The sequence below is a fragment of the Bombus affinis genome, chromosome 10 (genome assembly GCF_024516045.1).
Source record: "Bombus affinis isolate iyBomAffi1 chromosome 10, iyBomAffi1.2, whole genome shotgun sequence".
In the NCBI taxonomy this organism is placed as follows: domain Eukaryota; kingdom Metazoa; phylum Arthropoda; class Insecta; order Hymenoptera; family Apidae; genus Bombus; species Bombus affinis.
Genome location: NC_066353.1, coordinates 6705682 through 6722262, shown reverse-complemented (window position 1 = coordinate 6722262; position 16581 = coordinate 6705682). Strand labels below are relative to the sequence as shown.

Below are 16581 nucleotides of genomic sequence, written 5' to 3'. Positions count from 1 at the left end.
TGATTATTCTTCCAACTAAATACACGTCTACTTAACGACCACGAACACTAACGGAATTCTTATATCTTTTCAAATAACTTTGTCTCGAGCCCCCTTATTTTCAAATATATCGTTCCGACAGTTTCTCCCATTTTTCAGCCATCTCTAACCAACGAGTGTTGCGCCTTTATTTTATTTGATATTTTACATTGCCATCTAATTTCTTGAAAGTGCCAATAAACGCATTAAATGGAAAGAACGTAACCAATTATATATATATATATCTCACATCGTCCTTTCACGTCTATTTCTAATTATCTTACTACTACTACGCGTCAAAAACAGATTGTCACGTAGTTTCACAAATTTCCATCCAATTTGCAAAGTACTCTGTCGCTTATCTGTCAAAGCATTCTAGCTTCGTATCGTATCGTAATATCATGCACAAGCAGGAAAAGACATCGTTCCGTCCCCGAGCAACGTTTACGATGAATCAGATCGACCCATCGAGGGAACGAGCATGTTTTTGCTTCAACGAGCTACCTGCGAGCGACAAAGGGTTCGCATTATCGAAAAATCCATCGTTGGATGGGAAAGTAGGTGTTGAAACGCGGTAGATGTAAAACAGTAGGAATAAAATATCGAAAAAGAACAAACGGATAATAAACGTCGTTTATGACGGCACGAATTTTCAATGAAAAGCTTTTTCAAGATGTTTTCGAGCAGAGAATTTTGTTGTTAGCTGGATGACGGGTCGTTATCGATGAGAAACACGGTGCTGACGGAAGTCTTTCGCGGTATATTGACCAACGAAACGTCCACACGGCGACGTAATACATCGTAAGCAGTAAGCAGCGAGCAGCGAGCAGCGAGTATATAACGCAACGCGCACAATTTGAAGCCGACAACGCGATACGTCACAGTTATTTGCCATCCATTGGACGGACAGGGTCCTCGTAGCAAGTACTTAAATTAGCACGCGGTCGTGAGCCCCGAATTCTGGGCCAATAATGTCACGGCTTTCTCTCAATCCCATCACGTCTAGCGAAAATACCGCAAACAATTCGCATGCTAGCTCGCGAACATGAGCGGAATCGCTTTTGCATCGACCAACCTGTCCTCGTTCGTGAAAAAATATCGAAACGATACTGCGGAAGAAGAAACGACGATGCGAATAATAACTGACGCAACATCTTGATCTACGCGACGTTTCGAGGAAAAGAAGGCGAGAGAAAACATTTATCCATGGCTCGATTTGCACACGATTCGACGATGATTCGAGAAATCCGTATGAAGCCTGTAGTTCTCCTCCGAGTATCTGCTCAAAGATGCAGCAAGTTACTCCAAGAGAAAGTATATATGGTCCAGTGAGGTATTATACGTTTCTAACGCGATCTTTCTTCAAGTAGAACGCTAGCAGCACGATATCCCATTATACATCTGCTTCCACATGATCGTCTACTTCCCTCTCTCTCTCTCTCTCTCTCTCTCTCTCTTCGTCTGCTTTACTCGAAAGAATCTGAAAAGCTCGTATCTTTCTTTGCTACGCGTATTTTGCTACTTTGTCTTTTGCCGAAGAAAATTATTCTTCGCGTTTGATTAAAACAGATTCGATAAAAGCGAATATCTTTCTTCGATGTATTCCCTGGATTTATTGTATTTAAAGCGCACGCACGAGGTAAAAATCGACAATTTTATTCGCCTCTTTATTTCGACGTCGCTCATTTACGACAGAATTGGACAAATTAGCTTGACGAAGGAATAACTTTTTAAATCCAAAGGTATATAAGATATATAAAAATACAAAAATATAGGAAAACATATGTACAATGTTTCGTAAATAATTGATGTATTATATATCCAGTATTATAACGATCGACGATTGGAAAATGTCACTACGCTATATAACAAATCGCTTATCACGTTCTTTCCCTTTGGTCTTCCCTTTGATTTCTCGATCTGTCTACTTGTTGAAAGATTTGTCAATGTTGAGATTCAGCGCGCTTTGAAGTTTAAAAGAGTAGAAAATATATTAATATCGATCATACAGCGTCCATATTTATATTTATATAATAGACGTTTTACTTTATATAAACATTATATGCATATAAGAGAACATGTACGTAATTAACCGAAGCTTAATAACATTTCAGTTTTCGTTCCATTCGATTCATATCATTTTGCCGTTCGATTTCACCAATTCGATGGAAAATTAACGAAAGCGGTCCTTTCGAAATACCATCGACGCAAAATATTAGAAATTTTCCAATTTTAGAATATTTTTGTACGAAAGTATCACAATTACGAACGTTACCGATCGTTAATTATCGCGGACGATTTAAAGATCAATTTATATATCAAAATCGTTAGAGTCATTTAATTACGTACGAACGAGAAAAAACAGAAAAAAGTACTCGTTTGTCCATAAGGTCAACTCGTTTCGACAAATTGAAACAGATGGCCTTTACTTTATCGGTTCTATCGCATAGTCTCGAGTTAATTATTATTTTATTACTTGTTTTCCAGACCACCATGGATCGTTTTCTTCGTTCGAAATCTACATTTTCCTATTAAAGCTTATAAATCTGTTATTTATGTTATTACAGTACGTCGATGGCATTTCACATGCGCAAAAACGTAATAATAACTGATAAATTAAACTAATAAATTTATCTTAAATGTGGCAAATAAAAGAACGCAAAGTCTATTCATTTTGTAGAATTGAAGTTAAAAAGAGAAGGTTGAATTTGTTAACGTTATTTTCAAATAAATCGAAAATATGCGCCCGATTTGTTGAAACTAAATTAAAAGAAAGCATAAACGTTTATGATGACTGCGAATAAAATTTATATTCAAAGAACGATGCTACGATCGGGAAGTAGTCCGGAAATATAACTTTTCGTCCATTATTTCGCCGAAATATTTAAATCTTCAAACTGAAAACCGAACCAAATACACGTTCGAGTTAAAAGGTATTAGAGGTATAATAATTGAAACGACACATTTACCTCGCACATTTTCACCGCTAACGTACATCCTGCTACAGTTTACGATAGAATATTTAAGCGGTGTAAAAATTTTACGAATTAGCAACGTTTTACGAATAATATACTATACAGTAAAATGACTACCGACTTTGTCGTGTACCGTATAAGTTTGGTAAAGTTCTATTACCTTAAATATTACGAATCTACTTTAATCTCTCGTAATAGTAACGGTGTTCTAACGTTTCGATATACTGTGAAACGCAGGAAAATTCTGCTATTTTTTCTGCCCTTCAACGCGTGTCCGCACCCCGGGTATTCGCTTTGCATCGCGTTTATGCCGATCGTTGCTTTATTCACTTTCACTTAGCCTAGTTACCGTGCACCAGCATACGTGAATAACCTAAAGTAGTTTGCAGCAGCTCGGCGCTCGAGCATCGATTTTCTATACGAAACGACATTCGAAAACGATAAACAATATCTTGGTCTTTAAAAACAATCGAAATGGGCGTTGTCCGATCGAACGAATGGCGATTTCATTCGCCACGGGGCTCGCAGAACGGTACTTTCGCTAAAGAAACTTTCCTTTGGTCGATAAACCGTGAGACACCTAGTAATCCTTCGTGCTTGAACTTTCATTTGTTCCAACGATATTCTACGATTTCACGGTACTCGTTAAACGGTAAATAAAAGCGTTTGCGCAATATTATCTCGCATTTTTCTACTTTTCTATATATATTATTTGCTAATCGCAGGAAAATAATTCCACGAAATATACTTCAAAGAACTCTTTACACGCGCAACGTATTCAGGTATAACGAAGAATAATTTAACGAACGTGTATATAGAACCCTAGGTACTGCCGATGCCTTGATATGTATGCACGCATGCATGCGTATGTATGTACGCAGACACCTGTACACGCGCAGTGGCCCCTAGCTGGTTCGAGTACCTTAACTATCCAACTCGTTATCGAGCATATTTGATTAACATCGCAAATGCTATAGTAATCGTGAAATTATCCTCAAAGTCGTATTTTTCGATATTTCAAGGTGGACGATGATTTTTTTAAGCCTTTAAGTACCAGCCTGTATACCGTTGTCATGCTGCTTACGTATATAGGTTATATAGGTATAACCGAGGTTAGGACAAGTCCGTAATAAGATGATATTCGCGTGATCTTCGATAGCAAAATGTTCGAAACTCGGAAAACTTCGGATCGGTCTGTCATTCGATAAGCTGCGCGTTCGCCGGATCTTACGACTTTGAGTCCGTTTCCGAGAAGCGTAATCGAACAAACAGTTGATCATGATATTTCTACAACGTTTGAAAATATTCGAGAACGCGTTAAAATTGCGAGCTACGCGAACGGAGTCGTGGGTCGATCGTTCACGGAAACGCGGAAAATCATCGTTTCGAACGTTTGTTGAAATAAATTTTCCTTCCTCGGTCTGCCTATCGTAGTCATCGAATTATTCGCAGCTATTATCGAACGTTTCCGAGTTCCTCGTATTCAACGTCACGTGGATATCACGGTATTATAAATAAATCTTTGAATCGGTCTTAATCTTGGCTACGATATAATAAAACTATAATAAGATGATAAATAAGACTATATGTATAGTCCGGTTTAAAAAAACATCGATGGGCTTGAAATCTCGAAACGCACGACTTTGAAAAAGATGTCGCGTTCACCATCGTACTTATCCTTCTGGATCAAATTTTCCCCATTATCGATAATAAGAGATACGTATACGTAGAGGGTAAGGCTCGATAAAGATGACCATTCGTGATATTTAAGGTACTTGAATAAAAGTTTTCTGACGTTGATATCCCGACATCTTCGAGTAAATTCCGATTACTACTATACGAACTGCGTCAGAAATACAGATTTCTTTACGGTCTTACGTATACGTGCATTATCACAGGTATCGCGTCGTGCATGCAAATTCAGACACGTACAACGAAAAAAATAATGAAAATTAAAACGATTCTAAGAATAAATATTATTTGTTCGTTCGTTTGTTCGTTTGTTCGTTTGTTCAATGTGACAACGATACACATATACGATATTGAAACAAATATTACGTTCTAAGATAATTCGATTATATCGTTTACAACTGAGATACATAGAAAGCACGATATGTAAATTCCAAGGTATTTATTATTCGCTTAAAAGAGACAAATAAAATAGAAATTAGTCGAAAGCGATCTATTTCGTCTTATGACAAGATAAAAACTACTTTCGGTGCGTTACCTTCGTAGCAGAAATATTCTACTTATAAACAACAATTTTACAATTACAAAAAAAAGCGAGTTAAACGAATACAAGAACTAGTAAATTACGTAAAATGCAATTAAATTGTACGGTAATATGTAATCGTAACTTCTCATTTTTTTTTTGTGTCGTTAATGACTGAAAGCCACTAATTGACGCAACTATAAATAAAGGAGAAAAAGAATAACGATATAACAAACCCTCGAAAAGCCACGCGCTTTCCTATTCTTATCTCAATCTTTTTAAATCGAACAACTCACGGAACTCGCTTAGTCGAACCATAAACGAAACCCGCAGTCTTATCAAACTCTAAAACATCGAATGCCACCGGATAAGATCGGATACGAATCGCAATTACGTTGAGACGAGCAATATGCCTGGACATGGGAGCCGCGAGTTTGCACAAGAAGCATTCAATAAAATCGCCAAGCAAAATTTTCGCGGCAAACGCAAAATTATTCCGGTGGGAATTTTGCAATTCGCAACTTCCGCGATACGAAACGTTTCAAAACCGACGGAAATCCAGCGTGTCGAGACGTCGAAACGCATGCATCGACCTTTGGATAAACAACGTTCGCGTGGTCGAACGGATCATTGAAAATCAAAGGTCAGTGGGCATCGCACCGGATACGAGGCGACGTTCTCTCACGTTGGGAAAGTCAACCGAGTTTCGCAACCCGGAGACACAAATCAGCCGAGCAAAAGAAGACTAGATACCGACCGTGTGTTCCCCTTCACCGATCGCTGACCACAGCTCGAGACGAGATCCGATTCGCATCTATCGCGAAACTCGTGAAATCTACCATCGAGTTGGGCAACTTTTCAACCGACGAATCCGCTGCTAACTTTATTCTCTACGGTGGGTCAGGTAAAATATTTCATCGAAAATATTTGATAACAGAAATATTATTCTCTTCCGAAATGTGATGCGCGCGTCCATTTACGGTAGCTCGCGAAAGTATCGAAAATTCGAAAATTCCAGAATAATCAAATTTGTCGCGTATTGCAAATACTTCGATGTAACGACGAACGGGCGTGAGAAAATAACGCGCCGTTTACATCCAACAAGGATAGATACGATCGAACAAAACATATAACAAACTTAAAAAAAAAAAAAAAAAATACGAAAAACGACAAAACGATTCGAATAACTCCTATGATTAGCTTGTCTGAGACAGCGAGAAGATGTTATACGAGACAACTAGTGAAATAAACAAGAAAACCACTTGGAGAAGTTAAAAAGTTAAGTAATACGCACGCGCCGCTGAATTATAATAACAACAGCTGAGAATATTTACTATCATTATCATTAACATTATCGTTGACGTTGTTCTTCTTCTTCTTCTTCTTCATCTTGTTATTATATTCATGATATATATTATTAAGACAAACTTGTTTGCGTTGGACGAGGAGGGGTCGTCGACGTTAAACGCAAGCAGTTTCACCCTTTACTGTTTATAGCCAAAATCGGCCTACTCTTAAACTGCGTAGACTTAAATAGTTTAAAATAAAGTTTAAAGATAAAGGAAAATTACTTGACTCGGATAGCTAGAACAACGCTATACTGTTATAACGAATACTGTTACATATGTTGCACGAAAATTTAGCAAACGATTATAACGATTACGTCGGTAAAGATTGAAACTAATTTCGAAATTCTATGTACACGTACACGTACTCATATGCAAAATCTATGTTCGTAGTTGGGTACTTTAACGCAAGTACTGACGATCGAATCGGTATAATGATTAGGAATTAAAAAAGAAAAATTTAAGAGATTCGGATAATTTTCCGATAAATTTCGCAATTTTTCATCGATCGTTTACTTCTATACTTTAAGAAACGTCGAACGATGTAATCGAATAACTGGTAATTTGTAAATTTCCATCAGAATCTAGCTATTCTATCTGGTCAGGAAGAAGAACCTATTACCATCGATGACTCGTAGAATTTCGCTAATATTATCACTTTGATGGTACGGGAGGGCTTACGCGTATACTGTTTCTATGTATACGTTGCAAAGGTAGATTTAAATTATAGATAAAAAATAAGAAGAATTTCGATCGTTCTAAAGACTAATTTTACCCATAGAATATACTTTCAAAGGAAAGAGAAAGAATTTGAAAAACGATTCATCGCAGATCGGTACAACGAATAGCAACGTGAAAATTGGAAAAGACGGAAAACTACAGTTTCCGTGGCTGTGACAGTCGCGAGACAGTTGCTTCGCCAAGCAATCGGACTAAAAGTTTACGCTTCCAAAGAACTTTGATCTTAATGTACGTAGAGGGCTGTTGCGTACGCGCGGATTCTGTGACAGAAAGGCGCTCGAACAACGCGTCCTAGATTCGTACGATCACCCAACCCCAACTTTTACCCATCTTACTCACCTCTGCGAGTAACGTCAGAAGCAGAAGAAGGTTGCCGCGTAGCCTGGAAATCGGTCGCGGAGAATCGACGGCCACGTCCTTCATCCTTAACGAAATCATAGAGCACAGTTATCGATATATATATATATATATAGAATTACGCGCGATTCTCGATCTTCCGTTCGCAGTTCGAAGCTTTCTTCTTTCGATCGACGGTATTCTCCCCCTTTCTCTTCTTCTCTGGCCTACTTGCAAGCGACGATCGATTCACCGAAACTCACGATATCACGCACACTGTCGGCAAACACTTTGGCCGTCACTAAGAATGCGCGCGAGGAACGCTCGCGTGGTGTCTGTCGATCGATCGACGACGCACTGTGAATTGCCGCGATTCGCAAGCCGCGTACCTGCTATCACGAGGAATCGCGTATCCCAGCCTGGACAACAACACCTTGCGACGATACCTGTTCGCTCGATTCGCGGGTAGCACGATGCCGACGATAGGCTTGTCGAGCGAGATGGAATCGTGGAAAAACAACCAGGGGAACGACAGCTGCCATATCCATCGGCAAGCTGACTCGAGTTTGACTAACCGGAACGCTCCTCTCCTTCTGTCCTCGCCCCTCTGTCGTTGTTCCGGCTAGCTCGCTCTACACGCTATAGGTAGGAACGTTGCAAACGGTACACGACAACCACGTGTCGCCGTGTGTCACGAATCCGTGCCTCTTGGCTTTCTTGCCTCTTGGCTCTTGCCTCTTGGCTCCACTATTTTCCATACATTTTCTACCGTTCGCTTTACAACGATCGTTACGCGGTTAACCGAATCTTTTCTAATCAACATCCGGCCAAATTGTCTATCACGAACGGATTGCCTCGTCTCTCCGCGCTATATAAGATAACTTTGGATTAACCAGCAACCACCTCTCTTCTCTGTCCTTCCTACTTTGTCAAGTTCTAGGATTCGTTTACAAATCCAAGAGAATGAAACGTCGAGTTAGAAAATCGACGAACCACGATCGCATCAACGGCATGCCGTTTCGACGAAACGATCGATCGAATTAGCACGAACCACACACGGCAACAGGCATGTAACGTTCGATAACGAGATCGTGCGCTATCGTTTCTTCTCTTCGAGAAACGTGCAACGTGAAACAGTTCCAACTAGATAACACTCCGCCTCATCCTTCTTCTCCTCTTCTTCCTTCTCCTGCTCCTGCTCCTCCTCCTCCTCCTCCTCCTCCTGCTCTTCTTCCTCCTCTTCTTCCTCGCCGCGCTCCTATTGCTTCTCGTTCCGAGCCCTTCGGCGCGTGCAATGGAATAACGACCCGGAGGGATGCTACCCTCTGCATCCGAGACAACGACAACGTAACGAACCGAGCGTTACAAAATCTAAGGTGTCGCCGTTATTAATCGTGAGATTGTCTCGATATTCCCTATCGATCTAGTTGCTCGAAACAAACGAATTATCCTGTAATTTCCTTTGATATTTTCCTTCCTCTCTTTCTCCTTTTCCCTTTCCTTTTCTTTTCTTTTTTTTTTTTTTCAACAAAAAGGTATTATTCGGTTATAAATTTTTATTAAAATCAGGATGTTTATTTTTACGCTTTCTTCTATCGAATACTTTCTTTTAAAAGTAAATGGAATGTACGACGAGGTAATTTCACTTTGTGAAAAGAAAATGCTAACGATATGAAAATACGAATCGCTAAAATTATTTAGCTTGTTTCTGCTATCGCGTTTCCCTTCTCGTTTACCAAACAACTTGCGTTAACGTCGTACAATTATGTAAATAACGAACGTCACAGAACGCCGAATGAATTTGAATCGATCTTCGAGCCAGTCCAGCGTGACTTCGTTTCTCTCCTTATCACGCACTTTTTCTATTTCGAGTCGAATCGTATTTCCAAATGAAACTAATTAAATCCAAGACGTATGAAAAATGGGAATTTTTTCGAAATTCGATAGGGGAAACGTTTCCGCGTATGTTGCTGTGATCGAAGAATACGATCGTTAGAACGAATCGTTAGAACGAATCAAAATCGTTTGGTTAATTTCACGCGGTTGTCACTCTCGATTCCGGTCGATGATGAGAATATCAGCCGAAACGTGGCAGTACGTTCAATGTTTCAACGTCAAGGTGAAAGACGCCACAGCTAGGCAACGGTGTCGAGTGGTTATCAAATGTGAAACTCAAAGAATGTTTTATACTTTCGTTCGATATAGGCGTGTCTGCTGATTGATATAAACGAGTTTTCATATTTTTTCCGATTCAACTCGATTCACGACGTGTCAAAGAACACGAGCGTACCGTACCAACAAAATCAATATGTCAATAACAACTGCTGTTCGATATAGGTATCCAACGAATATCGTAGGAAAACGTAGAGAAAACCGCGAAAACCATCGCACGTACGTCCTCTTTTCTTTGTCGGACAGGAACCTGTTGTCCTGCTTCGCCAACTTGACGGGCGTCGATGTCAAAGGTAGACCAAAACATACGTGATCAATCCGTCGCGCACAACACGCACCACACACTGTTAAACGATGAAATTCTCTGCGAAACGAGTATACGCGACTTGGGAATAACGAAATCGAATACGTTTCATCGTCGACCGACACACATCCGTCGCCGTATCCCGGATTCTTGCTGCGTGAAAACGAACTAGCAACCAGCAAAACGAGATTCCGCACTGTGAAACAAGTAATATACGGAGCGAAGGGGACTCGTGACAGCCAGGAGCAGCAGGCCCACGAGTCGAATCCTTGCCACGAAAGCAAAAATCGAGAGGCAAGGTAGCTTCAACGACGACAAATACGCGATTTCGTCCGAGCTGAGGTGCACTCGGTCAACTGGCGCGCTTTCATGACGCCTCTCCCGCTGCAGGCACGGCCAACAGGACCTCGGCTACTCTCACGGCACTCCAACTCGTGGGCTCGCCGAACCAGCAGCAGCTAAATCGCTTGCCTTGCCTCGTCCCTGGCCTCTCCCACCGTCGCACGGCTAACCTGACTGCCTTTTCATTCCATCCGTTTTTCTCGCTCTCTCTCTCTCTCTCTCTCTCTCTCATTCACTTTCTTTCTCTCTCTCTCTCTCTCGCTCTCTCGCTCGCTCGCTCGTTCGTCTCACCATCATTCGAATCACCGTCGACTACTGCCCCGGCCGGATACCCGACGCAGCCGCCACCACCTCCAACGTTTCCCCTCTCCCTCCCCCGCCCCATTCGCCGCTTTCCGTCGTTCCCTACCATCGAGTTAGAGCCCCCAACCTAGTACTCCCACCACCGCCACCTTTTGTATTCCCTGCTGCTACGAACCGCTGCGCCGCCATCGTCCCCGTCCATGTTCGCCGCTCCGAGTTTCCTCCCTCGCTCGCTGTATGTTCCTCCAACTAGAGCTGCTTCGCTACCTATCCCAATAGAACGTTTCTCTGTTAGTTCGTCGTGTATGCGTGCACGCGTGTATGCGTATAGACTAGTAGCCAGGAACGTAGCTTGCCGAGGAGATACTTGGTTCTTCAACTGCGTGGGTTCGTTGACTTACTTCGCGATCTTTCATTAAGTGCCTCCGTTCGCTTCCAGATTAGATTTCGTCTTTACCGAGACAAGCAATGTTACCCCCGGCTCTTAGATTTTCGTTTCATTCCGATAACAAAAATGACGAGTTTAGGATTAAAAGTGTTTGTCGAAGATGCAACTGGACGAAACTCATATTTCATATATCGCGGAATAATCAAGTATTTACATAGTTACCGGTGAAACACGTTCGAAATTAGGAAGATGTCGTTTAAATAAATGTTTAAGAATCTTACAATTTTGGTAGACTTCTTCGAGTTATCGAATGTCGTTCATTTCATGGTACGTATTGGCACATTCTTGGAAATGAATCATATATTACATTATAGAAATGGAACGATTCCTGTACAATTAAAATTCAAAATAGTTTTTGCTTACGATAATAATTTTTATCAAAATCTCTGAAGATAAATTATCTGTACCGTTCGAATAAAAAAGATGTTTGCCGTTAAGGTAGAAAGGAAAGAAAATACAAAGTCTCTGTCGATACATAGTTACATTTAATTTTTTGTCTGTTTGCAACTCGGTTACTCACGCTTCTTCTTAAAACTAAAACTTTCGTTCGCTATCTTTGAACTTAGAACCTACCTGATATTTACATAACCGAAGGATAACCATGTAAAACTCAGGGACGTAGTTAAAAGCCTCTACTTTCTAATATACTTCTCTGTGACAAGTAAAGCGACTAATGGCGATGAATTTGACGGAGATACGACGATACAAGAAAGTTAAAATTGACGATGATATTGTTGCATAAGGACGTGCGTATTGCGCAGGCGTAATATTTCTTTCGTAATAAAAGAATTCAAACGCTTCGTCTGATTCCTTGATAAATAAATAGATTTAGTCGATCGTTTGTTTGCATATAACTCTAAAATCACATTTATCGTTGGATCGATGTTTAAGTGTAAAAGGTTTCAAGTATAAAGGCTTTAAATTTCCAAAGAATTGTACATTTTGTCGTTTTATTAAATTTCATATAACAAGATATTATCGAATACATCGTATTACATCTTTACTTTAATGAAAGTTACTTTAACGGAGGTAAGCTGCAACACGATATATTCTTAATGTTTAAATACGCCGTTTCATTACTGGCCTGTAACAAGATTATTAAATTTATTTGTACGTCATTAAATCTAAATCTAAGGAAATGGACTAACGGCACCTTATTGAATCGCTTATCAATAATAGAAGCAAATGTTAACGGAATAACTTCATAATACGAATATAAATACTATTACCTGAATTCGTAATATTAATGCATGAAAGAAAAACGAGAAATTCTAATCTACCGATGAACGATTAAATTCAAATTCACATGTATTTAATAATTGAACAGAAACTGATCTTTTCGGTACAAAATAAGCAGACGTATAAATTCATGCAGCCGAATCGGTAAAGTTAACATCGCAAAGGAATAATCATCTATTATTTGAACTTTCATATCAAAGATTTTAATCGATATTTCTGTGATATCGATTGGATCCTTTCTTTTTATATGTACTGCGCGAATTAACTAAATTTTTTATTAATTTACAACTTACTTGTTATCAAATCCATAAATATAAAACAAAAAACAACCTATTCATTGTCTATATTATTTGTATTTTTTACCGTATGACAAAAATTTGTATGCTACTTAAATAGTTAATTAAGTAGGTAATACCTGTACAACAGTTTTGCGTATGTATGCAACATATATTGCGTATTCCGATTATTTAGTACCTTAAGGAGGAGGAGGAGGAGGGGGGTATTAAGTATTCTTCAATATATCAATGCTCTCTAATTAACAAAAAGTAACAATCAACAAAATTAAGAATCATTAATCATCGAAATAAAGAGCATTTGAAAATATAATAAAATATCAGATGAAAATAACAATCGTGGAAATTAAAAATTCCTATATAAAATTAAATTTTATTATCAATGCCCTTTTATTGTATCAAAAGCCCTTAAAAGAATTTCGCTTAAAAATATGACAGCCTAACGTTATAGACAGAATATGCTTTCTTATGCACGGTGAAACTACAGAACATCGATCAGACTCTGATTTCCATAATTTTTGGACATGTTGTAAAAATCGATATTTTGAACGACTATTTCCTATGCGTATAAGGGTTGAACTCGCTTGATTTCCAAGATATTGGCGAGAAACTACCGGTACCATTACAGAGAACTCTGCTTATAGCTTTGCGTCTATGGCAATGTATTTGTCGATATCGGTGGCCGAATAAAGTGACACCTGATTCAAAAAGTTATGTAAACTATAAACAAAAGATAAGAATTAGATTCGAGTTAGGAGCTATTTTATCCGGCCGCCACACGGCGGTCGCAGCCAATAGCCCTATACGTATACGATATCATAGGCGCGCAACTATAGAGACAGTTCGCCAATATCTCGGAAACTATGCCTGTACAGCATTTATACCTATAGGAAAAAGTTGTCCAAAATGTTAATTTCTACGATATATCAAAAAATCATGAAAATTGGAGGATAGTCAGTCTTTCTACGGTTTCACCTTATAAAGAAATTAGGATTTTAGTATCAGTATCCTATTGCTCTTAATTTTACTATCTTATTCCAATGAATCACGAGGGTAAACGAGTAAACAGTTGCTTAATGGTTTTCAGTGAGAGCCATTGTAAGCCATAAATGAAATGACATCGTTAACGATAAATTTGGGATCGCTACGGGTACATATACGTAAGCATCCGGTATGTACACACGCGAGCGCGCGCGCGCGCACACACACACACTTACAGCTTGCTTCGACCTGATCAGCCATATTGTGACGTCCGCTGGAATTATGCACGCAAAATCGAAATGGTCGTTGATCGTGGCGTGTGTTTATACAGTATAGTGACAGTGACAACCACACCTTTTTCCCCTCTTTTTCTGTAGCGCTTCGCTACATATATTTGCCCAGGCTCTCCTCTTCTCGAGTGAGAGTTACTGGAGAGATACACGCACACTATCAGTCATGCCGTGTTATCACTTGTATCAACAGAACTTTACCAATCGTTTCTTCTTTTCCACCTCCAGCCTCTGGTACTCTCCCCACTTTTGAGAGCAACCTTCCACCAGCGCTGCGTTTGCCCTCTACGCTTCTACCCTTATTGCGAGCCCTGAACAGACGAAACTATCTACATGCATAACCGTGTTCTATGTCACACCCACACAAAGGAGCCAAACACAGGCATGCAATGCGAAAGACGCGTACGTATCAAGAGAGAGGACAGGTTGTCTCTGGTAACTGTATTAGAAATTTAGATCCGTTTAAGACCGAGAAAAAGGGCATTTATTCAGAAATTAGTAGTGCTTCGATGAAACTTATAAAATTATTTACCTTTTAATCGTGTATGTACAAGTATGTACGTATGTATTTGGTTTTTGCAGATATCTTATTTGCATATACAGTTGCGACTATATTAAAAATATCACGTGATAAAATATCGATCGGTGAAAGATTGGATTTGTTTCCGGGAAAGAAATGAAAATTTCTCGTAAAGAAATTTCATCGCAGGATGAAGATTGTTTCGCGATGATAATTAATTGAAATAAGTTAATAAACACGTACTTATATCTTTGTAAATTGTTTTAAATTATCTTTGGAGTATTATCGTAGTATTTAGAATATAATAAGATATATTTAATATTTCTAATATCGACGCATCGAATAGTTTATGAGATTCATCGTTACACGTAGAACATGACAGAAATTTGATTAAAAAATTGCGAAACTTTATTTCACGACTGTGTTGATATTATCGCTTCCTTTTATTCCTACAACTGATGAACTATACATACATTGATATTAGATGTTAAAACTATCGACTCATCGATAGTTAAAACGCATGCATATAAGATGCAGAATGATGGTTATCACCGTTGACTACCACGTAAGAATACATACACTCGTGTTCGACACTGTATTTAAGATATATCTTTGACAACCGCAATCAAAGAACTAACACAAGGATGGAATGGAATAAAGATCAAATATATGTCAAAAATTATTTCTACGTAACAAAGAACTTTTTTTCTAATTTTAGAAAAAAATTCGGAATCGCCGATTGTATGCTTCTTTTTATGGGAAAACCACTGCACACTCTGTAAACTTACTTTTCCACTTTATTAAGAATAAAATAACGAATTTGTTGATAAAGCTTTACCATCTAAAGAATATGAAGGAATCTTCCTTTATCACGTTTCTGTAGTAGATTCATCGCTCGTTTTAATTATTTTAATACGTACATATGTATGTACATTGTACTTTTTTTTACATATTCTTAACATATTTTATAATTCTCAATATATATATATATATTATATATATATTGTAAAAAAGCTAGCTTCGAATTAGCAAAAAGTTTGATAAAATTTCATACAATCTTGAATATTGGGTACGTTGGAAACTACATATACATGATAATGTTAATAATATTACAGCGTCAAGATATGAAAAATAAATGCAAATTTCGATTTAACTTTTTCTCATTACTTAACACTTTTGTTCTTTAGCGTAACACCGTTCGAAGATATATGATTTTATTATAATTTGTCCAAGATAAACCTGGATAATTAATGAAGAAATTAATCGATGTTTAGTCTTAGTTAGGTAGACCGGAGAACAATCAGATACCAATATCGAACATACATCATACGGATTCTACTTTAGCGGTTAAACAGGAATCATGAGTATGACATCACCAACAGGTTCGTTCTGTTTCGTCACTATGGACTTGTTATCCCGCATTCTTCTATTTATATATATGTACACATATACTCGTTCGAATAATTCTTAAACGATTTCAAGATACAAGATTGCTCACGCTGTTATTAATATTCTTTTATAATGATTCCTTGATACACATATATACGTATGTTTATGGCTAAGGATTCGCAATTATTAATTAACATATAACGGGAAAAGTGTGATTATGCGGTATCGATACATCGAATTACAAAAAACTTGTTAGATTCGATCAAAGCGTTAATTCCTAGTACCTTGCGTTTCCGATATAATATCAAATATTGGTTAATGAAAATCGATAATGAGACAAAGCAACAAATATTAAATTAATAATAAGCAAACAGGTTTGCGATATCACCTAAACACAACTTTTCTTATTAAAGTAATTAGTCGTTCGATCGCTCTTGTTTCATTGTTCGATCTTTAGTTATCAATTGAAATAATAACCGTTCTATCGAAGGAAAGCTACGATCAATCGACTCTCTCTTTTCAACCGATTAAAAAATTGTTCTCTTCGCGTTCTCACGTGCTTGTTAAATTCTCCGATAAAACGAAAACTATAGTCAAACGTTTCAAAATGATTATTTTACTTATAAATTAGTCTAGTATACAGTAGTAAGTAGAAAAATGATATCTAGCAAA

At 38.3% G+C, this 16581-nt stretch overlaps 2 protein-coding genes across 5 annotated transcripts in view; both read right to left on the bottom strand.

Annotated features, from left to right (window-relative positions):
- The window catches only part of LOC126920979 (tyrosine-protein phosphatase 10D), a 48258-nt gene extending 37503 nt beyond the window's left edge, over positions 1–10755 (bottom strand). For 2 of the 4 annotated variants that reach the window (XM_050732036.1, XM_050732038.1), the window contains exon 1: positions 7632–10755. In XM_050732036.1, the coding sequence (XP_050587993.1) occupies positions 7632–7730 (99 nt within the window). In that variant the 5' untranslated portion in view covers positions 7731–10755. The remainder of the gene's footprint in view (positions 1–7631) is intronic. The other 2 variants (XM_050732037.1, XM_050732039.1) reach the window with 1 other exon arrangement.
- The window catches only part of LOC126920983 (protein shuttle craft), a 219593-nt gene that overhangs the window by 167666 nt on the left and 35346 nt on the right, over positions 1–16581 (bottom strand). The gene's annotated exons all lie outside the window — the stretch shown is intronic.